General features: G+C 39.3%; 1 protein-coding gene and 1 pseudogene across 12 annotated transcripts in view; both read left to right on the top strand.

The window, feature by feature from the left end:
- Window positions 1-25,642, top strand: part of RBMS3 (RNA binding motif single stranded interacting protein 3) — a 743,496-nt gene that overhangs the window by 706,163 nt on the left and 11,691 nt on the right. For 5 of the 12 annotated variants that reach the window (XM_008009337.3, XM_008009341.3, XM_008009343.3 and 2 more), the window contains 2 exons: window positions 7,070-7,150; window positions 12,230-12,357. The exons of 1 other annotated variant lie outside the window; for it this stretch is intronic. In XM_008009337.3, the coding sequence (XP_008007528.2) occupies window positions 7,070-7,150; window positions 12,230-12,357 (209 nt within the window). Of the gene's footprint in view, window positions 1-3,709; window positions 3,872-7,069; window positions 7,151-12,229; window positions 12,362-25,642 lie in introns of those variants that run through there. 6 more of the 12 variants (XM_073023657.1, XM_073023656.1, XM_073023658.1 and 3 more) reach the window with 3 other exon arrangements.
- On the top strand, window positions 8,226-8,894 carry LOC103241794 (uncharacterized; annotated as a pseudogene).

The following is a 25,642-nucleotide window of genomic DNA, read 5'->3' on the forward strand; positions in this document are numbered from 1 at the left end:
CAGTTTTCTGCCTATGGCTAGCCAGTTTTCCCAACACCATTTATTAAATAAGGAATCCTTTCCCCATTGCTTGTTTTTGTCAGGTTGTTGATTCTTACTATGCATGAGCATGGAATGTTTTTTCCATTTGTTTTTGTCCTCTTTCATTTCCTTGAGCAGTGGTTTGTAGTTCTCCTTGAAGTGGTCCTTCACATCCCTTGTAAGTTGTATTCCTAAGTACTTTATTCTCTTTGTAGCAATTGTGAATGGGAGTTCACTCATGATTTGGCTCTCTTGTTTGTCTATTATTGGTGTATAGAAATGCTTGTGATTGTTGCACATTGATTTTGTATCCTGAGACTGTGCTGAAGTTGCTCATCAGCTTAAGGATATTTTGGGCTGAGATGATGGGGTTTTCTAAATATACAATCATGTCATCTGCAAACAGAGACAATTGAACTTCCCCTCTTCCTATTTGAATGCCCTTTATTTCTTTCTCTTGCCTGATTGCCCTGACCAGAACTTCCAATACTATGTTGAATAGGAGTGGTGAGAGAGGGCATCCTTGTCTTGTGCCTGTTTTCAAAGGGAATGCTTCCAGCTTTTGCCCATTCAGTATGACATTGAATGTGGGTTTGTCATAAATAACTATTATTTTGATATCTTCCATCAATACCTAGTTTATTGAGAGTTTTTAGCTTGAAGGGCTGTTGAATTTTGTCAAAGGCCTTTTCTGCATCTGTTGAGATAATCATATGGTTTTTGTCATTGGTTCTGTTTATGTGATGGCTTACATTTATTGATTTCTATATGTTGAACCATCCTTGCATCCCAGGGATGAAGCTAATTTGATCGTGGTGGATAAGCATTTTAATGTGCTGCTGGATTCAGTTTGCCAGTATTTTATTGAGGATTTTTGCATCGATGTTCATCAGGCATATTGGCCCGAAATTTTCATTTTTTTGTTGTGTCTCTGCCAGGTTTTGGTATCAGGATGATGCCGGCCTCATAAAATGAGTTAGGGAGGATTCCCTCTTTTTCTATTGTTTGGAATAGTTTCAGAAGGAATGGTATCAGCTCCTCTTTGTACCTCTGGTAGAATTCAGCCGTGAATCCATCTGGTCCTGGACCTTTTCTGTTGGTAGGCTATTACTGCCTCAATTTCAGAACTTGTTGTTGGTCTATTCAGGGATTCGACTTCTTCTGGGTTTAATCTTGGGAGGGTGTATGTGTCCAGGAGTTTATCCATTTCTTCTAGATTTTCTAGTTTATTTGCATAGAGATGTTTATGGTATTATCTGATTGTAGTTTGTATTTCTGTGGGATCAGTGGTAATATCTTCTTTATCATTTTTTATTGTGTCTATTTGATTCTTCTCTCTTTTCTTCTTTATTAGTCTGGCTAGTGGTCTATTTTGTTAATCTTTTCAAAAAACCAGTTCCCAGATTCATTGATTTTTTGAAGGGTTTTTTTGTGTCTCTATCTCTTTCAGTTCTGCTCTGATCTTAGTTATTTCTTGTCTTCCGCTAACTTTTTAATTTGTGTGCTCTTGCTTCTTTAGTTCTTTCAATTGTGATGTTAGGGTGTCGATTTTAGATCTTTCCTGCTTTATCCTGTGGGCAGTTAGTGCTATCATTTTCCCTCTAAACACTGCTTTAGCTGTCTCCCAGAGATTCTGGTACATTGTGTCTTTTTTCTCATTGGTTCAAAGAAGTTACTTATTTCTGCCTTAATTTCATTATTTACCCAGTAGTCATTCAGGAGCAGGTTGTTCAGTTTCCATGTAGTTGTGCAGTTTTGAGTGAGTTTCTTCATCCTGAGTTCTAATTTGATTGCACTGTGGTCTGAGAGACTGTTATAATTTCCATTCTTTTGCATTTGCTGAGGAGTGTTTTACTTCCAACTATGTGGTCCATTTTAGAATAAGTGTGATGGGGTGCTGTGAAGAATGTATATTCTGTTGATTTGTGGGGAGAGTTCTGTAGATGTCTATTAGGTCCACTTGGTCCAGAGCTGAGTTCAATTCCTGGATATACTTGTTAACTTTCTGTCTCATTGATCTAAGGTTGACAGTGGGGTGTTAAAGTCTCCCATTATTATTGTGTGGGAGTGTAAGTCTCTTTGTAAGTCTCTAAGGACATGCTTTATGAATCTGGGTGCTCCTGTATTGGGTGCATATATATTTAGGATAGTTAGCTCTTCCTGATGAATTGATCCCTTTACCATATGTAATGGCCTTCTTTGTCTCTTTTATCTTTGTTGTTTTAAAGTCTGTTTTATCAGAGACTAGGATTGCAACCCCTGCTTTTTTTTTTTTTTTTTTTTTTTTTTTGGCTTTGTTTGCTTGGTAAACATTCCTCCATCCTTTATTTTGAGTCTATATGTGTCTTTATATGTGAGATGGGTCTTCTGAATATAGCATGCCAATGGGTCTTACTCTTTATCCAATTTCCCACTTTATGTCTTTCAATTGGGGCATTTAGCTTATTTACATTTAAGGTTAATATTGTTATGTGTGAATTTGATCCTGTCATTTTGATGCTAGCTGGTTATTTTCCTCATTAGTTGATGCAGTTTTTTCATAGTGTTGATGGTCTTTACAATTTGGTATGGTTTTCCATGGCTGGTGCCAGTTTTTCCTTTCCATATTTAGTGCTTCCTTCAGGAGCTCTTGTAAGTCAGGCTTGATGGTGACAAAATCTCTCAGCATTTGCTTGTCCATAAAGGATTTTATTTCTCCTTTGCTTATGAAGCTTAGTTTGGCTGGGTATGATATTCTGGGTTGAAAATTCTTTTAAGAAGTTTGAATATTGGCCACCACTCTCTTCTGGCTCGTAGGGTTTCTTCAGAGACATCCGCTGTTAGTCTGATGGGCTTCCGTTTGTGAGTAACCAGACCTTTCTCTCTGGCTGCCCTTAACATTTTTTCCTTCATTTTAACCTTGGTAAATCTGATGAATATGTGTCTTGGGGTTGCTCTTCTTCAGGAATATCATTGTGGTGTTCTCTGTATTTCCTGAATTTGAATGTTGTCTTGGATAATATCCTGAAGAGTGTTTTACAACTTTGTTCCATTCCCTCCATCACTTTCCAGTACACCAATCAAACATAGGTTTGGTCTTTTCACATAGTCCCATATTTCTTGGAGGCTTTGTTCATTCCTTTTCATTCTTTTTTCTCTAATCTTGTCTTCATGCTTTATTTCATTAATTGATCTTCAATCTCTCATATCCTTTCTTCCACTTGATCAATTTGGCTAATGATACTTGTCTATGCTTCATGAAATTCCTGTGCTGTGTTTTTCAGCTCCATCAGGTCATTTATATTCTTTTCTAAACTGGTTATTCTAGTCAGCAATTCCTCTAGCCTTTTTTCAAGGTTCTTAGCTTCCTTTCATGACGTTAGAACATGCTCCTTTAGCTCAGAGAAGTTTGCTATTACCCACCTTCTGAAGTCCACTTCTGTCAAGTCATCAAACTCATTCTCCGTCCTGTTTTGTTCTCTCACTGGTGAGGAGTTGTGATTCTTGGGAGAAGAAGAGGCATTCCAGGTTTGGGAATTTTCAGCCTTTTTGGAAATGGTTTTTCCTCATATTCATGGATTTAGCTACCTTCAGTCTTTGATGCTGGTGACCTTCAGATGGGGTTTTTGTATGGACGTCCTTTTTGTTGATGTTGATGCTATTCCTTTCTGTTAGTTTTCCTTTTAACAGTCAAGCCCCTCTGCTGCAGGTCTGCTCGAGTCCCTGTTTGCCTGAGTATGACCAGCGGAGGCTGCAGAACAGCAAATATTGCTGCCTGTTCCTTCCTCTGGAAGCTTCGTCCCAGAGGGGCACCCGCCAGATGCCAGCTGGAGGTCTCCTGTATGAGGTGTCTGTCGATCCCTGTTCGGAGGTACTCCTAGTCAGGAGGCATGGGGGTCAGGGACCCACTTGAGGAGGCAGTCTGTCCCTTAGCAGAGCTCAAGCGCCATCCTGGGAGATCAGCTGCTCTCTTCAGAACCAGCAGACAGGAACATTTAAGTCTGCTGAAACTGCACCCACAGCTGCCCATACCCACAGGTGCTCTGTGCCCTGTCCCAGGGAGATGGGAGTTTTATTTATAACCCCTAACTGGAGCTACTGCCTTTCTTTCAGAGATGCTCTGCCCAGAGAGGAGGAATCTAGAAAGGCAGTCTGGCTACAGTGACTTTGCAAAACTGCTGTGGGCTCCACCCAGTTTGAACATCCCAGCAGCTTTGTTTACACTGTGAGGGGAAAACTGCCTACTCAAGCCTCAGTAATGGCAGACGTCCCTCCCCCAACCAAGCTCCAGCATCCCAAGTGAACTTCAGACTGCTGTGCTGGCAATAAGAATTTAAAGCCGGTGGACCTTAGCTTGCTGGGCTCTGTGGGGGTGGCACCCTGGCTTCAGCCCCCTTTCCAGGGGAGTGAATGGTTTGTCTCGCTGGCATTCCAGGTGCCACTGGGGTATGAAAAAAAAACAAAAACAAAACTGCAGCTAGCTCGGTGTCTGCCTAAATGGCTGCCCAGTTTTGTGCTTGAAACCTAGGGTCCTAGTGGTGTAGGCACTTGAGAGAATCTCCTGGTTTGCCGGTTGTGAAGACTGTGAGAAAAGCATAGTATCTGGGCCGGAATGCGTGTTCCTTACAGCACAATCCCTCAGGGCTTCCCTTGGCTAGGGGAGGGAGTTCCCCAACCCCTTGTACTTCCTGGGTGAGGCGATGCCCCACCCTGCTTCAGCTCGCCTTCCTTGGGCTGCACCCACTGTCTAACCAGTCCCAGTGAGATAAGCCGGGTACCTCAGTTAGAAATACAGAAATCACCTGCCTTCTGCATTGATCTTGCTGGGAGATGCAGACGAGAGCTGTTCCTATTCATCTGTCTTGCCAGCCACCCCCAATGCTTCTTATTAACCATACTACCTAGGAACTCCAGTGTGGCAAGGAAAGTCCAAATCATGGAACAGATACTCATGTGAACTAGTGAACATTGCTGTATACGGCCACAAGTCATATTTCTAATGACCTCTAATTCACAGTATTTCTTCTTAGAGATAGAGAGAGTGGAGTGGGGATGGATCCCAGTAGTATTCTACAGAGGGTGCTAGTGACATCCTCTTATGCAAAGGATGTACATAACTTATTGGGCAAGTTGCAAAGTTTAGAATTACTTTAGAACAGGAAATACTCAAATAGGTGAGGGTTTATCCTTTTACTAGTATATAGGAAACCTTGGAATACCATGACCAAAGGGTAGAACATGAACCACAAATGTATCAATTTTGAACTTAATTAAATTCATGGTTGATAAAAACATATTCTCACTTGCTGTAAAGCTGCTAGATTTTTGAAATTCAATTAAAGAAACATTTTCCAGAGTATATTTCTTAGAGTAGTAATTTTAAGCAAAACTAATAAATGATACCAAAAATCAAAACACACGTTTTAGAAATACTAGTTTATCCCCTTTAAATAGGCTTCTTCTGTAAAACATGATTTCTCAGAGTTTAATCAGATGTCAGTATCAAGAAGAGGATATGTTATGCAGCATTGCTTAAATACATTGGAACACAGAAAGCTTTACTCTCAGTATAGCTGGTGTTCCAAGGAATATATTGTAAAAAGTGCTAAATTAAAGGATATTTAGAACCTATATAAGAGGCAAGTTACCTACCTGAAATAGCCAGGGAGCTGTTATCTACAACATACTCTCTAGAGTAATCTTGTTGAAAAGGCAGATGCCAGCTGGACACAGTAGCGCATGGCTGTAATCCCAGCACTCTGGGAGGCCGAGGCAGGTGGATCACTTGAGGCCAGGAGTTTGAGACCAGCTTGGCCAATATGGCAAAACCCTGTCCCTACTAAAAATACAAAAGTTAACCAGGTGTGGTGGCACACACGTGCACTCCCAGCTACTTGGGAGGCTGAAGCGTGAGAATCGCTTGAACCCTGGAGGCAGAGCTTTCAGTGAGCCAAGATCACGCCACTGCACTCCAACAGCAAGAAAGAAAAGATGGACTAGTGTTCAGATGCTTTCCTTGATTCAGAATCAGTATGCCTCTTAAATACTGAATATAGTAACATACACATACACAAAACAGTAATTTAGCTTTTTCATATTTATACATGAACTTAGCATTTGATCTCAGCAAATTTAGATAAGGAGCTTTTGATTTTCTACAAAAAATTATGAATTGAGAAACCTTGAATTCATTTGATGATTCCAGTTTTGATGTTTTGATTCCATAGGAAATTCAATTATTGAAGAGTAGAACTTTGAATTTGCAGGGTGGATATGTGTGTTATGAATATGGGTCATACTTTATGCTTATGTAACTGAACATGTAGTTTTACTGGGGCTCCCTTTCTTCATTGCAAAAACACAACTTATCCTCAATAGACAATTGACTACTACAACTTAGCAAACAATGATTTGGCTTCATTATTCATCGCAATAAGAAAATATTTGGTGGATTAAAGGTATTGGAAATGAAATTTTAACAGTGATACGAGAATGAAATGGGAGAAGGGAACAATAGAGACTTCAATATTATCTGTAATACTCTTTTATATTTAAAAAAGTGATGCAAAATGAAAAAATGACATTTGCCAGTAATGCAAATGTATCACATAACTATTGCATTACTTTGTTTTTTTAAATTCAAAAAATAATATTACTAACAATTTATATGATCATTCATTCAACAAATGCTTGTTGAGAGCCTACTGTGTGATAGGTGCTAGCAATAAGAGATAGTAAAAACGAGACATCATCCCCACTCTCCTGGAGTTTGTATTTAGATGTGAAATGTTTGAGATCTCATTTAGAATGTGTAAAAGGACAAAGTGAGGAAATGGGAGTGAATTAACTCATACTGATAATTAAGAGGTAGGGCTAATGTGGGTACTAAATTTAGTAAGAAGGGCCTTTCAATACTGAGAGGAGCTGCCTTATTTTTAGTGAAAATTGAGTTGGAAAAAAAATACACACTGACTATGGGCCCCACAGCTAAAGCAGTCTCATGTGGTATTTAATTTGCTCACTGGTTGCAGCTCAAAGTTCACATGCATTTTTCTTTGATTCTCTCTAGTATATGACTGCTGCTGCTCCTATGCAAGGGACCTACATTCCCCAGTACACGCCTGTGCCTCCGACAGCTGTTTCTATTGAAGTAAGTCTATCTCTGTCGAATAAAGAGGTTAGAAGAAATAAACCTCAGTCGCATACACTGTAGTCCCCCCATAACCGTAGGAATCCTCACTTGCAATTTTTGTGCTACTCTAAAATATGACATTGTACATTCAGTATATGAAAGTATAAGCATTTACTTGAATGTGGTTGTGTTTTGCTTTGCACATGCAATGAGGTCATCTGCTACAGAGGCACGACGGGAGTCTCTTGATGGGAGTCTCTTTCATATTTAGAGAAAATTCCAGAAACCAAATCACAACTCCAACAATTTTAATCACAAATACTTACAAAAGGAAAAAAGTTTGCAACTATGTGAATGAACTAGTTCCTTAATGCCTTGTCCCTCAAAGAGTGGTTCCTAGACCAGCATCATTGGTATCCTTTGAGAGCTTGTTAGAAATGCAGACTTGCTGGGCATGATGGCATGCACCTGTAATCCTAGCTTCTTGAGACCAGAAGTTCGAGACCAGCCTGGGTGAAACAGTGAGACCCTGTCAGAAGGAAGAAAGAAAAGAAATGTCGACTCTTAGGTACTATCCAGACCTACTGCATCTGAATTTGCATTTTAAGATGATCACTCAGTGATCCAAATGCACATTAAAAATTTGAGAGACACTGTACTAATGCACTGGTTCTCAAACTTTTCTGCACGTTGAAATTATTTGGAGAGCTTTAAAAAATATTGATTCCTAGGTCTTATTCCCACAGATTATGAATTTGACTGAAGTATAGACTGAACTTTTTTTTTTTTTTTGAGACAGAGTCTCACACTGTTGCCTAAGCTGGAGTACAATGGCACGATCTCAGCTCACCGCAACCTCTGCCTCCCAGGTTCAAGTGATTTTCCTGCCTCAGCCTCCCAAGTAGCTGGGATTACAGGCGCTCACCACCACTAGGGTTTGTTTTTTTTTTTTTTTTTTTTTTTTTTTTTTTTTTTTTTTTTTTTTTAGTAGAGACGGGGTTTCACCAGGTTGGCCAGGCTGGTCTTGAACTCCTGACCTCAGGTGATCCACCCGCCTCGGCCACCCAAAGTGCTGGGATTACAGGCATGAGCCACTGTGAACATCATATTTTTAAAATATGTACCCAAAGACTAGAAATCATTGCTCTAGGTGATGAACCTGCATAGGCTTGCAGCTTCTTACAGACAAGAAAGAAGTTGTACAACTCTTATTGCTGTGAATATCATGAATGATGATGTCAGCTTGTCCTTAATGGAAGTTTTGCTGCATTCATTCTCTCTTTCCATTGGGATAAATCTATGCCCTCTACACATCATTCTACTGGACAGAGCCATAAACCACATAGAAATGGAGAGGGTACCGAGCTATGCAGATGGTGGTAAAACAGTTAGGTATGTATATTCTTTGCTCTGGTTCTAGCCATTACTTTTTGACTGCCCTTCGTTCCCCTCTCCTGATGCACATGTGCATTATGGTCACCTGCATTCCTTCTCATCAGCTGGGAATCCTCCGCAGTTGATGTCTTTGCTACTCCATCTGTTGGCAAGCAACTGCTATGTTGGTACCACTCCACATAAAAATCCACCAAGACTCTCAATCTCTGAGATTGAGGGAGACCTTTACAGACTAAATTGGGTCTTCTCAAATGTTTTCTGGTTTTGGTGTGTGACAAATGTTTGTTCATACCAAGTTAGCAGGGCACTGTTACGTAGCGTAGGAAATGTTCATACCAAGTTAACACGGCACTGTTACGTAGCGTAGGAAATGTTCATACCAAGATAACACGGCACTGTTACGTAGCGTAGGAAATGTTCATACCAAGTTAACACGGCACTGTTACGTAGCGTAGGAAATGTTCATACCAAGTTAGCAGGGCACTGTTACGTAGCTTAGGAAATGTTCATACCAAGTTAGCAGGGCACTGTTACGTAGCTTAGGAAATGTTCATACCAAGTTAACACGGCACTGTTACGTAGCTTAGGAAATGTTCATACCAAGTTAGCAGGGCACTGTTACGTAGCTTAGGAAATGTTCATACCAAGTTAGCAGGGCACTGTTACGTAGCTTAGGAAATGTTCATACCAAGTTAGCAGGGCACTGTTACGTAGCTTAGGAAATGTTCATACCAAGTTAGCAGGGCACTGTTACGTAGCTTAGGAAATGTTCATACCAAGTTAGCAGGGCACTGTTACGTAGCTTAGGAAATGTTCATACCAAGTTAGCAGGGCACTGTTACGTAGCTTAGGAAATGTTCATACCAAGTTAGCAGGGCACTGTTACGTAGCTTAGGAAATGTTCATACCAAGTTAGCAGGGCACTGTTACGTAGCTTAGGAAATGTTCATACCAAGTTAGCAGGGCACTGTTACGTAGCTTAGGAAATGTTCATACCAAGTTAGCAGGGCACTGTTACGTAGCGTAGGAAATGTTCATACCAAGTTAGCAGGGCACTGTTACGTAGCGTAGGAAATGTTCATACCAAGTTAGCAGGGCACTGTTACGTAGCGTAGGAAATGTTCATACCAAGTTAGCAGGGCACTGTTACGTAGCTTAGGAAATGTTCATACCAAGTTAGCAGGGCACTGTTACGTAGCTTAGGAAATGTTCATACCAAGTTAGCAGGGCACTGTTACGTAGCTTAGGAAATGTTCATACCAAGTTAGCAGGGCACTGTTACGTAGCTTAGGAAATGTTCATACCAAGTTAGCAGGGCACTGTTACGTAGCTTAGGAAATGTTCATACCAAGTTAGCAGGGCACTGTTACGTAGCGTAGGAAATGTTCATACCAAGTTAGCAGGGCACTGTTACGTAGCGTAGGAAATGTTCATACCAAGTTAGCAGGGCACTGTTACGTAGCGTAGGAAATGTTCATACCAAGTTAGCAGGGCACTGTTACGTAGCGTAGGAAATGTTCATACCAAGTTAGCAGGGCACTGTTACGTAGCGTAGGAAATGTTCATACCAAGTTAGCAGGGCACTGTTACGTAGCGTAGGAAATGTTCATACCAAGTTAGCAGGGCACTGTTACGTAGCTTAGGAAATGTTCATACCAAGTTAGCAGGGCACTGTTACGTAGCTTAGGAAATGTTCATACCAAGTTAGCAGGGCACTGTTACGTAGCTTAGGAAATGTTCATACCAAGTTAGCAGGGCACTGTTACGTAGCTTAGGAAATGTTCATACCAAGTTAGCAGGGCACTGTTACGTAGCTTAGGAAATGTTCATACCAAGTTAGCAGGGCACTGTTACGTAGCTTAGGAAATGTTCATACCAAGTTAGCAGGGCACTGTTACGTAGCTTAGGAAATGTTCATACCAAGTTAGCAGGGCACTGTTACGTAGCTTAGGAAATGTTCATACCAAGTTAGCAGGGCACTGTTACGTAGCTTAGGAAATGTTCATACCAAGTTAGCAGGGCACTGTTACGTAGCTTAGGAAATGTTCATACCAAGTTAGCAGGGCACTGTTACGTAGCTTAGGAAATGTTCATACCAAGTTAGCAGGGCACTGTTACGTAGCTTAGGAAATGTTCATACCAAGTTAACAGGGCACTGTTACGTAGCTTAGGAAATGTTCATACCAAGTTAGCAGGGCACTGTTACGTAGCTTAGGAAATGTTCATACCAAGTTAGCAGGGCACTGTTACGTAGCTTAGGAAATGTTCATACCAAGTTAGCAGGGCACTGTTACGTAGCTTAGGAAATGTTCATACCAAGTTAGCAGGGCACTGTTACGTAGCTTAGGAAATCAAGGAGTTCCGATTGTTAAATCTTTCATGTGTTCCAGACCTATAGGTCCCTATAGGTCTCAAATCTTAAACAGTTTTGTCTTTTCAGAATTTCAAGAACATATGATTAAATTCCACGTTCTTTGCTATATTTAGCTCTCAAAAAGCACCTATGCCATAAGAAAATAGGCACTTTAAGTGTAAACTTCTGCCACATATTTTCATTTCTGTGTACATGAAAAACATACACTTATATATAAAATTTGACCATTTTGATGATTGAGACATTTAACAGTGTGGCTTATTGGAAACAGTCTAATTATAGTTATATTTAGGGATTAAAAAGAAATATTTCACTGAGAAAAATATAAATATACTCTGATATATTGCCTTGAACCAGTGATTATAAGGAAAAGCATTAATTAAAACACTCATTGAACATTTATCAATATCTATAAAGTAAAGGTGGAAGGTGTCAAAATAGTGAATTAGGAAAGAAAAGATTGAATAAATATAGAGAGAATTTTCAAAGTCTAAAGAAGAAATTTAGAGAATCTCAGTGACAGATTACTTGACATCACTGCAGGTATCCAGGACTACAAATAAAACCAGGAAAATTTGTCAAGGTAGGTGCTCTTCTTAGGCCTAGTAACAACCAAATACAATCACCTAACAACCAAATAAAATCACCTATGCCTCTCGGGAATCCAAAATTATATTCTTGATTGTGACGAATTCCAGAAATTCACTCTTGCCAGCATCTGTGAGAAACAAAAAAAATAGAAAGGGTGAAGGAAAAGCAAACCAAAATTAAGGACAAGTTTTTTTGTTGTTTTCTTAAAACTTCGTGGTGACTTTCAGTTCATATACCAGAAAACAAAGCAAAACAAAACAAATTACTGAAGAGAAAACCTACTTAATAGCATCCTTTTAAAAGATTTCCAAACTTTGATGTATATTTTTATTAAGATCAGTTTCCATTATTATCCCAAAGGATATAGACATGATACAGTAAAAAATGCCAGGAAAACATACAAGTTTTTGTAGGAATTCTGAATGAGGATAAATTGTTATTTATTGTGGATAAATGTGCAAACCTGGTTTAAAAGTTCCAAGTATAGGCAAAATTATTTTCTGACCACTTAACTACTTCAACAACTTCTAATGGCAAGGTTTCTTGGTGCCACATTAGGGTGAATTACTTAGCCCTTATCTAAATGTGCTCTTTGGGTGTCCTCTGAGTACCTATTGTGACTTCACGTAGCTGAGAGCATCTCTACTTAAGCCAAATAGAAGAGGGGTACTTACCGCCTATCTAGAGAGGGCCCTTTGCTGCAAGTAAGGCTTTTGTGTTCTTATTTGCCTCCTTAGGGTGTTGTTGCTGATACCTCTCCCCAGACAGTGGCACCTTCATCCCAGGACACCAGTGGTCAGCAGCAACAGATAGCAGTGGACACATCCAACGAACATGCACCTGCATATTCTTACCAACAGTCTAAGTAAGTCTGGGCTGTGCCAAGCTCTTTTCCTCGAGATCAGCCATCTTGACATCACTCTCTCATGTTGCATCTGTGAGCTTTTGCTGAAATACAAACCATCCCAAAATTAGCAACAAGCATTTATTTAGCTTGTGATTATGTGGGTTTGAAATTTGGGCTAACTTTGGGTGGATAGTTCTTCTGATCTTGAGAGGAATGAAACATCTAGGAACAGCTGCTGATTATCTATGCATCTCTGCTTCTGGGTGTTGCTAGCTGTTGGATGTGTGATGGAAGTGACCGGGCCATATGCTTCTGATCCTCCAGCAGGCTAATTCACATGGAAGTCTCAGAATTTCAAGAATAGTAAAGAACAAACCTAAATGTACAAGCACTCTTCAATTCTGTTTATAGCTAATTTTCTAATATGTCATTAGCCAAAGCAAGTCACTTGGCCAAACAGTCAATGTAGCAGTTCACTTTGAAAATGCTTGATATAGAGAGAGGCATTGCAACCATTAAAAAAAATCTACCGTATTTATTATTGGGAAAATTATACTATTCCTAACCTGAAACTGAATAGAGAGCCTGCATTTTAGACTCAGTCTCCTTACTCTTAAATGAAGACAGTAACACTCCCCCCTGTAGTGTTGCTTTGAATACACAGTTAAATGTCCATGAAAAAGGGTATTGTAAGATATCAAACAATAGAAAATATGGTCTTATTCAGGAATAAAATGGCAAGGATTTTCAGAATTGCTCTTGAAAATCCTTAAATCACCCATAATGCAAAGTACATTTGGCTTTGTGTTGAGTAAACATTTGGCAAACTTTGGTAAAGTTTGAAGGCTGTTTATTGAAACCAAACGAATTTACAAAAGGAAAGTCTTTATACAGGTGTCTTGGCATGCGAACTATTCAACTTTGTAGATAGCAATAAAATCCCTGATGAATAGAGAATCCCTAGACAATCCTGCCTATCTACAGAGTGCTGCTCCATTATTTAAAAAAATAAATTTTCTTCTTAAAGAAAAAGTTTATTCTGATATTTGTTAAAACATTAAGAAATACTTTATTTATTAGGTTGGCACAAAAGTAATTGCGGTTTTTGCCATTAAGAACTATAGGTATTAGGCTGGGCATGGTGGCTCACGTCTATAATCCCAGCACTATGGGAAGCCGAAGCGGGCAGCTCATGAGGTCAGGAGATAGAGACCATCCTGGCTAACATGGTGAAACCCCATCTCTACTAAAAATACAGAAAACTTAGCTGGGCATGGTGGTAGGCACCTGTAGTCCCAGCTACTTGGTGGGGCTGAGGCAGGAGAATGGCATGAACCTGGGAGGTGGAACTTGCAATGAGCAGAGATCGTGCCACTGCACTCCAGCCTGGGCAACAGAGTAAGACTCTGTCTCAAAAAAATAAATAAATAAAATTTTAAAAATAGGTATTAAAATGATTGCAATAGGGGAAGAGAGAACATGCTCAATTCAGAATACAGCAAAGATACCTGGGGATTTGCAGCCAACAAGCCGAGTGAGGGGGTCAGTGAGTGGAGAATTACTAAGAGAAGACATCAAGAACAAGAGAATTACTGCTAAACTAACTTGACAGGCTTTTTGCTAAAGGCAGAGCAAGGAATGATAACATCAAATGTAGGGGATGAGAAAAGTGATCAGATATTGAGGGTGGTCATATCAACCATAGGCTATTCTCTTTAAACTGACTTACTAAGATTCTTGCTAAAACTAGACTATAAAGAACTGGCAAGAATGGGGGGGCAAAAGTCTATGCCTTCTCAAGATGGGGACTCAGAGTAGCCCGACTAAAAGTTGAGCAAGAAGAGAATCTTTGTCACTTTTAAACCTCAATATACGTTGTTTATTAGATTCATCAAAGCAATTATGTGTGGTTCAGATCTAAAGTCAGCTTTACAAATTAAATTTGCTCAGAATATGACTTAACCTTACAAATATAAGGTATTACAATTGCCATTATTAATATCAATAATGACTTTCAGAAAAGATTGTTACTGAGTAAAGCAGTATGTTATTAATTTACTGTGTGAATCACTTTTATCTGCAAAACTAATACTGTGGTAGACTCTGGAACTCCAGTCCAAGCATATTGAAATTTTTTTCAGCCTGGTCAATGGGTTATATGTGAGAAAAGAAGCAGATGTTGGCTATGTGTAAAGCATAGCAAGAGACATTGGTGGAAGATGAGAAATACTGTGGATAATGGGAAATTTTATGTGACTGTTTGACTGAGCCACAGGGTGCCCAGATATTTGGCCAAACAATATTTCTAGGTATGTCTGTGAAGGTGATTTTGGATGAGATTAATATTTGAATCAGTTAAAGCAGATTTTCCTCCCCCTGTGGGAAGCTTCTATCCAATCAGTTGAAGCCCTTAATAGAGCAAAAAGATTGAACCTCTCATGAATGAGTAAGAAGGAACTCCTGCTGCTTGACTGCTAGAGCTAGAACACTGGTCTTTTCCTGCCTTTGGACTTGAACAAAAATATTGGCTCTTCTTAGATCTTGAGCCTGCCATCTATAGAACTAGAATTTACACCAGCTCTTTCAGTTCTCAGACTCAAACTAGAATTACACTATTAACTCTCCTGGGCCTCCAGTCTGCCAACTGCAGATCATTGCAGATCATCAGACTTCTCAGTCTTAATAATTGTGCAAACCAGTTTATTTTTTAAAATCTCTGTATCTCTCCTCTTTCTCCCTCTCTCATATGTGTATGTGTGTATATATATATATGTACATGCACATACATACAGTAACTTCTGAAATTGGTTTTCTGATCTGATTAGGTTTAAAACTAAGGACTATTTCTAGTAGTAAAGAGAGCATTTATATTCCATGACATGATCTGGCAATGAAAATATGCAAAATATCTCAATTAGATACTCCTAATCAACCATTTATAAGAAGCAAGGAGATGGGTGACTATGTATATGACATTTTCAAACATTTTTGTGAAATTAATATGATTATCTGATTGCTCCTAATGCCACTAGACATAGTGGGGAAAGAAGAAGATGCATTCAAGGATTCAATTTTCAGCTTAAACACAGTATAAATGACTTGAAGGTTTCTATGTCTGCCTTGAAAAAGCCCTTTATTTCCTGGAGCCACATGGCTGAGATTGCTGAAAATCAAACCCAGAATCTCATCCTATGACAGGCTGAGTTACAATAGAGGTTGAACTCCTAATTTCCTGAGTATCTACTGTTAAAGTGAAGGCATTGATTGGGAAAGAGTGGGATCTTGTAATTGTCATGGATATATGGGGGAAAAAATCTAATCAAGCTGGGGACAGTGAGTCCCTAAATATGATGAGTATTCTTTGCCAGTAGAAGAAGCCTCCCCATGCCCAGTGACAGTGGCTTCTCCACTACAATTGGGAGTGATTTTTAACCCTGCATTGCCTGAAAAAACTGGAATGGCCTCCTCTGAGTCAGTTGTCATGTAAGACAAAGCTGAGTCCTCTTAGGACTCACCTCCGCCACCCCTCTTCACTTCTAGATCTATAACTAGGCTCAAGTCTAGCAAGCCCTTAAAGATGAGATGCAAAATATCACCTATAAGGAGGTGCACTACACTTCAGAAGAACTACTTAGATTTTTTTACTTTATATAGACAGAAATTAATGGAACATGTGTGGAAATGGATATCAAGGATGTGAGATAATAATGGAACATAACATTGGATCAGCCCAAAGTCATTGACATGGGCTCACTAAGCATAGATTCTGCAATTAATGTTGCAACTCAAGAAGTTATAAAGACTCTAATAGCTTAGCTGGTTGACTAAAACATGGGTCAAGAGATGACCCACAGTGAGCTAGTTGGAAATGCTAGCCCTACAGGAAGAGATTCAAAGGCTTAGAGAGATTTTAATATTAGAGTGGGTTTATGATTTAAGATCTACTCACCTACAGTGGGAGGGTCCAGAAGACATTTCACCACAACTGTAAGAAATACATGTGTAAGGGGAGCCTTGGCATCCTTGAATAACTCTGTAATTGCTCTTCTCTGTAGCCCAGAACTTACAGTGGGAACTATAGTCACTGAATTGGGAAACCTAAATGCAATTAGAGTGATTGGACCCTGAGTGACTGGGGCCAGGTAGCAACATTCAGTCACCAAAGGCAAGGTTGGCATGGTTACTGTAGAGGACAAAAGAGTTAAAACAGCAATCAGAATTGTGTGGTTCATGCAGAGTTATGACATTGGCTGGTTGATCGTGGTGTTCCTAGAAGTGAAATACATAGAAAGTCTGCCAAATTCTTATTTGGCTTATATAAGCAGAAAAGTTCTAGGTCAGGTGAATAAATGTCTAACTTGAATCATAAAGAGAGAGAGATTCATGGCACTTCAATCAATTCCCAGACTTGAGCCAGTTTACAGACCCAGAATCCATTGACTGAAAAGGAGATTGGGTTTCCTCAAAGAAAGACACTGATAAACTATCAAAGATGTATACTGTTAATTTTTCTCTCAGCCTTCCCAAAAGGGACCTATTGCCTCTGACCAAAGAAAAGAAAAAAAAAAAAATCAGATCTTTCAGAGTCTATTGGACAACTGACATTAATTCCAAGAGACCTAAAATGGCACCATAGTGCACCAGAGTATAGACATACAGACGTCAGGTGATAAATGGAGTTTTAGCTCAGGTCCTTCTCACAGTGGATTCCATTAATCCCCAAGCCTATCTTGTGGTTGTTTCTTTAGTTCTAGAATGCTCAGTAACTTGCAGAGTCCCCACATTGGTTCCCTCACTTGCAGAATAAGGACCTTTATGGTGGAACAGGCAAAATGGAAGACACAGGAACTGCTTCTACATAGGAAAATAGTAAACCAAATTCAATAATGCATTTCCAGAGGACTGCAAAAATTAGTGCTACTGTCAAGAACTTGAAACATGCAGTGTCGATTTCCATTATAACTCCATTTAACTTGCCCATTTAGCCTGTGCAAAAGACAGATGGAACTTAGAGAAGGACAGTAGGTTATCGTAAGCATATTGCATTAGTCTGTTTTCATGCTGCTGATAAAGACATACCCGAGACTGGGTATAAAAAAAAGGATTAATTGGACTTACAGTTCCACATGGCTGGGGAGGCCTCAGAATCATGGCGGGAGGTGAAAGGCAGTTCTTATATGGCTGCAACAAAAGAAAACGAAGAAGATGTGAAAGCAGAAACCCCAGATAAAACCATCAGATCTCATGAGATTCATTCACTACCATGAGAACAGCAGGGAGGAAACCACACCCCCACAATTCAAATTCTCTCTCACTGGGTGCCTCCCACAACACATGGAAATTATGGAAGTACAATTCAAGATGAGATTTGGGTGGGGACACAGAGCCAAACAGTATCACATACCCAGGTGGCAATTTCAATGACAGTGGCTGTATCAAATGTGGTTTCATTGCTTGTGCAAATTAACACACCCCTTGGAACCTGTTAGGCATCTGTTGATCTGACACATTCCTTTGTTTCACCATTACTGTCAATAAGACCCACCAGAAACAGTTTTCAACTTTCAAGGCCACCAATATACCTCCAAATATCCTACCTCAGGAGTGTATTAGCCTAGGCCATAATTTAGTTTGCATGGATCTTGATGGTCTCTCCCTTCCACAGGATATCATACTGACCCATTATATTCATGACACTATGCTGATTAGACTTAATGAGCAAGAAGTAATAACTACTCTAGATTTATTAGTAGAGCATTTGTGTGTGTGAGACTGGTAAATAAATTCAACAAAAATTCAAGGAACTTCTGTCAGTGATTTCTAGAGGTCCAGTGTAGTAGGGTTTGTGAAAATACATCTCTAAGGATGAAAGATAAGTTTAATCCTGTTGCATCTAGTATCTCCTATCACCAAAAAAAGCACAATTCTGAGTGGCTTCTTTGGATTTTAGAGGCAGTATATGGGTATGTGAGACTCACTCATCTACTGAGTGACACAAAGAACTGCTAGTTTTAAATGGGACTCAGAATAAGAGAAGGTTTCACAACAGGTCCAGGCTGTAATGGAAGCTGCTCTGTCACTTGAGTCATATAATTCAGGAGATCCAATGGTGTTTGAAGTGTCAGTTGCAAATAGGGATGCTCTTTGGAGGTTTTGACAGGCTCTTATAGGTAAACTGCAGTGAAGGCCCTTAGGATTTTGGAGCAAAGCCTTGCCATCTCTATCAATAACTACTTTCCTTTTGAGAAATAGCTGTTGGCTTGCTACTGGGCCTCAACAGAAACTGAACACTTAACTATGCACAATCAAGTTACCATGTGAACTGAGCTACCTGTCATGAACTGGGTGTTATCTGACTCACCAAGCCATAAAGATGGACATGGAAGTGGTATATACATGATCAGGCTTGAGCAGACCCTGAAGGCACAGAAAGCTACATGCAAAAGTGGCCCAAATATCCATGTTTCCCACTCCTGCTATCCTGCCTCTTCGGGTCTAGCTTATAGGTGGCTCTGCATGATATGCAGGTACAACCAACAGTGGGCAGCTGAGGCACTGTAGTCTCTTTCTGGGCCATTCGTGAAGGACATTGGTGAAGTGAAATCCTTTCATCGAGTATCAGTGCATCTGGCTGTTCACTTTGCTTGAAAGGAAAAATGGCCAGAAGTATGATTATATACTTAATCATGGGCTATATCCAAGAGTTTAATTGGATGGTCAGGGACTTGGAAAGAACGTGATTGGGAAATTGGCGACAAAGACATTTGTGGGAAAGGTATGTGAAAATCTTATGAATAATAAATAGAAGATATTGATAGTCCATGTGAATGTCCATCATAGGATCACCTCCACAGAGAATTTTGATAATCAAGATATAAGATGAATATGTGTCTGTGAATATGAGTCAGCCTCTTTCCTCAGCCATTCCTGTCATTGCCCAATGGACTCATGAACAAAATGGCCATGGTTACGGAGATGAAAATTATGAGTGAGATGAGCAACATGGACTTTTGTTCACCAAAGAAAACCTGGCATAGGCATTGCTGAGTGCCCAATCTGCCAGCAACATATCCCTGATATGGCACCATTCTCTGAGGTGATCAGCCAGCTAACTGGTACTAGGATGATTACATTGAACTACTTCCATCATGAAAGGGGCAATATTTTCTTCTTACTAGAAAACAAACTGACTTTGGATGTGGAATTGCCTTTCCTATACATGTTTCTGCCAAAACTACTGTCAGTGAACTTAAAGAATGCTTTATCCACCATCATGTTATTCTACACGACATTGCTTCTGATCAAGGAACTCATTTCACAGCAAATAAGGCATAGCAATGGGCCACGCTCATAGAATTCACTGATCTTGCTATGTTCCCCACCACCATGAAGCAGCTGGCTTGACAGACAGTGGAATGTCCTTTTGAAGACTCAATTACAATGCTAGCTAACTGGCAATACTATGCAGGGATGGGTGAAGGATTTCTGAAAGGCTGTGTGTGCTTCGAATGAGTACCCAATATACATGGTGCTGTTCTCCTATAGCCAGGTTTCATGGGTCCAGAAATTAAAAGGTAAAAATGAGAGTGGCACCACTCACTAATACCCTTAGTGACTCACTAGCAAAATTTTTGCTTCCTGTACCCATGACATTATGTTCTGCTGGCCAAGAGACCTCAGTTGCTAAGGGAGGAATGCTTCCACCAGGAGAGACAACAATAATTCTACTGAACTAGAAGTTAATACTGCCGCTCAGCCACTTTGGACTCCTCATGTTTCCAAATCAACAAGCAAATAAGGGAGTTACTGTGCTGGCTGGTGTGATTAATCCTGACTAACAAAGGGAAATTGGACTACTACTCTACAGTGGAGGTAAGGAAGAGAATATCTGGAATACAGGAGATCCCTTAGTGTGTCTCTTAGTATTACCATACCCCGTGATTAAGGTAAATGGAAAATTACAACACAGTCCCAACAGGACTACTCAATCCAATGGCCCAGATTGTTCAGGAATGGAGGTTTGGGTCACCCCCCTCAAAGAAGCATGACCAGCTGAAGTACTTGCTGAAGGCAAAGGGAACATAGAATGGATAGTGAAAGAAGATTATTTTAAATATCAGCTATGACCAGCTACAGCAATAAAGACTGTAATTGCCATCAATATCTCCTTACCTTTTCATGAATACATTTGTGTGTGTGTATGTTTATATATTAACATATATATTAAGCAAATATCTTTTCTTACTCTCTTATGTATAATTGTATATTGACTTCACATCATAGTATTTAAGTATTGTTCATTTTACATCAGTATTTAAGTTACAGAATATCAAAGAGGAGAGTAAACGTCACTCAAAGACTTTACCTCTATTTCTGTGAAAGGGGTTAGTGTGTTTTCAGTCATATGTAGGATAATTGTGTCATGTTATAATGAATCACGTCCTTGTTATTGTCTTTAAAGATTAAATATGGTTTGTGAAGATGCATATGAACGCCAAGTTGACAAGAAGTTAACTTGTGATAGTTAATTTTATGTGTCAATTTGACTGGACCATGGCATACTCATATAGTCAGTCAAACATTATTTCCGGGTGTGTCTGTGAGGCTGCTTTTGGATGAGATTAACATTTGAATCAGTGGACTGAGTAAAGCAGGTGGTCCTCCCCAGTGTGGGAGGTCCTTGTCCTATTAGGACCTGAACAGAAGGTCTGAACAGAACAAAAAGTTGAGCCTCCTCTGAATAAAAGAAAACTCCTAGCTGACTGATTGAGAACATTGGTCTTTTCCTGCCTTTGGATTTGAACTCAAACATTGGCTTTTCTTGGGTTTGAGCCTGCCAGCTCTGGGACTTGAATTCATATCATGAGCTTTCCTGGTTCTCAGGCTGTCAGACTCAAGTGGAACTACGCTATCCCTATTGGCTCTCCTGGGTCTCCGGATTGCTGACCACAGATCTCGGAGCAAATTTTTTATAATAAGTCTCTCCTATTTCTGTTTCTTTAAGAAAATTCTCACGAATATACTGTTTACCAGAAACACCTCTCCAGACTCAGTGAGTAGGTGAAACTGGCTTTGGTTGTGCCAAAACACAATAAGGAAATGAATGATTCTAGAACCAAGCTAACAGTTTAATGATGTCTGGATAAATGGAAAAAAAACCTTTCATTTATCCAATCAACAATTAATGACTGAGCACCTACTATGTGACAGGCAGCATTCTAGGTGCTGGGGAAAGACTAATGAAAGAAGCCGATGCCTCCCGCACTCTCTTGGAGTTTCCTTCTAGTAGTAGACTTAGAATCAATGGATCAATCAGAAAATTATCAAAAAGAGAGCTACAAAGCAGATTATTTTAAAAGATTATTTTGATGCAAAGTGACCAAGTACCTAAGATTAGGTATCAAGGGAAGCCTGTCTATACAGCCTTCAGATCTGAAAGACAATTAGAAGCTAATCATGGAGAAATTGGGAGAAAAATTATTTTAAGTAGATGAAACAGGAAGTTCAGAGGCCCTGAGGGGCCACCTGAGGCATGAATGTTCTGAACTAGAGGGGAAAGTAACAGGAGATGAGTCAAACAGGCCAGCTGTTATAGAATTTTTGGCCCTTGGCTACTTGGCTTTGGATCCAGTGATTATACTTTGTTATATTCTAAGTGAGCTAGGAAACTTTTGGAAGTCTTTAAAAAAAACAGGAATGACACGATTTGATTTAAACATTAATGACTCTATTACCAATGGATGCTTGGTAAAGAGGAGCATGTTTCACGGATGGATTTCAGAAATTTCAGAATGCAAATTTTTCCCCTTCTTGCAACTGTCCAGAATCTCCTTCTCTCCCTGCCTGATTAAAGAAGCTTTAGTTGCTTCCATTTGTGAACCTCCGGTGAAGTGCGTTCCTCTCACTCAAGGCTGTCCCTACCAGGTGTAAGGTACCTTTGTCTGGTCATTGTATGATGTGGTGGGGAAGCAGGTGTTTTGCCTGATCCAAAAAGAGCATCTCTGCCTCTAACGGATTCTGGTGACAGTCTCCCCATCACCTCCATACGCAGGTCCAACTTCACTTGTGGTACCAGCATCTTGCCAGGTACTGTACTAGGAGACAGGATCCCTGCCCTCCAAGGTTTACAATCTGGTACATGATTTAGATCTACATGTGAATTATCTATATCCATATCTATATCTAGCTATCCATGTACTACAATGAAGAAAATGAAAAGAACTCTCCTCAAAAGTACTGTAGTTAGAATGCACATCATTTTTCTTTTCTGGCTGGATAAACACTAATGGAAGTTTTGGCAACTGGATCTAGGTCTTATGGGAAAAAGCAATGTTCTAGGCAGAATAACAGTTTGACCAAAGTGCATAGATGGGAAAGCTCAGAGTATTTCTCTGAGAAATGAGACAGACTAATAGAACAGTATGAAAAGGCAGAATTGACCCAGATTCTAGTATCATGTGTCATACTGAGGTGCTTGGACAGCATTTTCCTTGTTCTAGGACTACTATTCCAGCTGAAGTAGACAAGGCACTTGGAAGCATTGAAAATCCCCAGTCCTATTATTTCAATTATTCACACAGGAGGAGGTAAAGGTCTGAAGTATGATGGTAGTGGGTATGATGGTGAGGTAGGGAAGCCAAATAGGGAGAGACCAAAGAAAAAGAAAGAAAAAAACAAGACTTAAAAATTCCAAGCAAAACAATGAAGTTATTGATGCCATTAACAGAGGCAGATGAGCTAAAAGCCCAGGAAGGCCTGATTTTTGTAGAAAGACAAGGAATCTAATTATTATGAATGTAACTTGGAACATAAAATATTTCAATGATGTGACATGTGAAAAGTGTGGCATGTGAAAACCACTTGCATTGCCCTATGGACATTAAACCTGGAGAAAATTTTAACAGGTCCTACTTATATTCTCTTCCTTGATATGATACAAAGTGCTAGAAGTTTTTGACTTAAAACAACAATAGCATCACAAAATTGAATGAAACCAAATGAATAATCTAAATAAAATAAATTTGTGGATGGCAATCACTCCTGTAAATTTGTAAACAGGAGTAATTAATGTGACTCTAAATTTGTATCAATTTTAGCCACAATAAGACATGAGATTCTTCACAATCATTCAAGGAAGACATTGGTAATTCAGCTTAGCATTTGGGTCATAAAAACTGGGTTTCTTTTCATTGATAACCATCACTGGGAAAAGTTTGAGGGATGCAAGAGCACCCATGGAGGCACTTTGAAAATATGTAACCAGCATTGATTAGAAAGTAGGCACAACACAATTTATACAGTTTGCTCTGTATACTTGAAGTCCCAGTTCTGTTTTTAGAAATAACTTATCTTACATGAAAAATTCACTCAGGTTAGATTTGACCATTTTCTAGAGGTAGGGTGATGTTATCCTTACAGAAGCCACCAGAAAATTATTCAACGATAGTCCAATTTTGAGATCAAGCTCAAACAACGTCCTAAAGTTAGTCATATGCTACAAATTTCCCCACATTTTTAATATTTTTAAAGCTTTTTTATTGAAAAAAATTATAGGCAGGGTCTTACTCTGTCACCTAGTCTGAAGTGCAGCGGTGCAAGTTGTCCGATCAACCTACAAGTTGCTCACTACAACCTTGAACTCTTGGTCTCAAGAGATCCTTCCTCCTCAGACTCCCAAGTAGCTATGATTAGGCACCGCTACTTTGCCTGATTTTTCCCCACATTTTATTGTATCCTTCCCTTTTCTTGTGAAGTGTAGAATATGTCTAAAATAATGTAACCAATCCACATTATCTTAAATACTCCAAGTTTCACAAATGGCAGTTCATTTCCAGCATCATTATGCTAATTAACATGCTACTACTTTCATCAGGCAGCCCATTTCTAACAATCATTATGTTAATTGAGATACAATAGCTTTAAGTACTTGTACAAACCTCTGGCCTTTCTCATTAAATGCTAGCTGACCTCCTGTGGGGTGTGAAATTCTGATTAGGGCAGCCAGTGTTCCTGAAAAGTAGCTTAACCCATTATACATACATTTAACATCACAATTGTCTACCCTAAAGACATTGTAAAGTACAGACTTCACAACAGATGGTTTAAAGGAAGAGTTTGAGAAATATAAATGATGTGCCTATGGATTAAGGGACTATATTTGGGATATATGTTGGCAAATATTTAATATTCCAAATTCCACATTTCAAGGTAAATCAAAGGACTTCACATTTTAGTATCTATGGAGTTTTCTTTCCCCCATTGTTAAAAGAGGTTACTTGAGGGATAAAAGACTACATATAGGGCATAGTGTTTACTGCTCAGGTGACAAGTACACCAAAATCTAAGAATTCATCACTATATAATTCATTCATGTAACCAAAACCACTTGTACTCCAAAAACCATTAAAATAATAATAAAAAGAGGCTGGTAATGCAAAAGGATTCCAGGTTCTAATCAGAGAAGGAGGAAATAACTGTGGTTTATTTTGGAAATTCTATGAGCATTCCAATTCCCACCCAAGTTATCCGTTTTCCTTTGTGCTATGTAGGAAACCTTAAAAGTAACTAGATCTGAAAAGTATGTCTTCAATCAAAGTTAAATTGTAATATGTGGAATCAGAAGTCCTTGGTTCAGATTCCACCTTTACCACTTCCTAGTTATCACTCACCCCTTTGGAGCCTCATTTTACTCTTCTCTACAGTGGGAGGATTACATCGGTGTTCTCCAAAGAGTGTTAATTAGGTCTCTAGTGCTGAGGGAGGATTTGTCACTGTGCCCTGGAGTTGGGGTTGGGAAGTACTTTCTGGTCAATATGTTGGGATACACTGGTTTAAACTAAGTGAAATAGTTTGCTTGTTTCATTTTTTTTCAAAGTCATAAAAATACTAATTGACATGACCTCCTAGAGCGTCAAATAAATACAGCAAATGTTTTACTTTCAGAAAGATTAGGGTGTGTGATGCCTTCCTCTCAGGGAATTCTAAGAGGCTTTTTAAAATTATTGTTTTAATTAAATTATATACATATAGTATATATAGTATATATATTATATATAGTATATATAGTATATATTATATATAGTGTATATAGTATATATATTATATATGTATATAGTATATATTATATATGTATATATATAAAATATATATGTAGAGAGAGAGAGAGACAGAGAGACAGACAGCACATGCCAGAGTCTCACTCTGTCACTCAGGCTGGAGTGTAGTGGTGTGATCTCAGCTCACTGCAACCTCCACCTCCCCGGTTCAAGCAATTTTCCTGTCTCAGCCTCCTGAGTAACTGGGA

This window comes from Chlorocebus sabaeus, chromosome 15 (genome assembly GCF_047675955.1).
Source record: "Chlorocebus sabaeus isolate Y175 chromosome 15, mChlSab1.0.hap1, whole genome shotgun sequence".
Taxonomy (NCBI): Eukaryota; Metazoa; Chordata; class Mammalia; order Primates; family Cercopithecidae; genus Chlorocebus; species Chlorocebus sabaeus.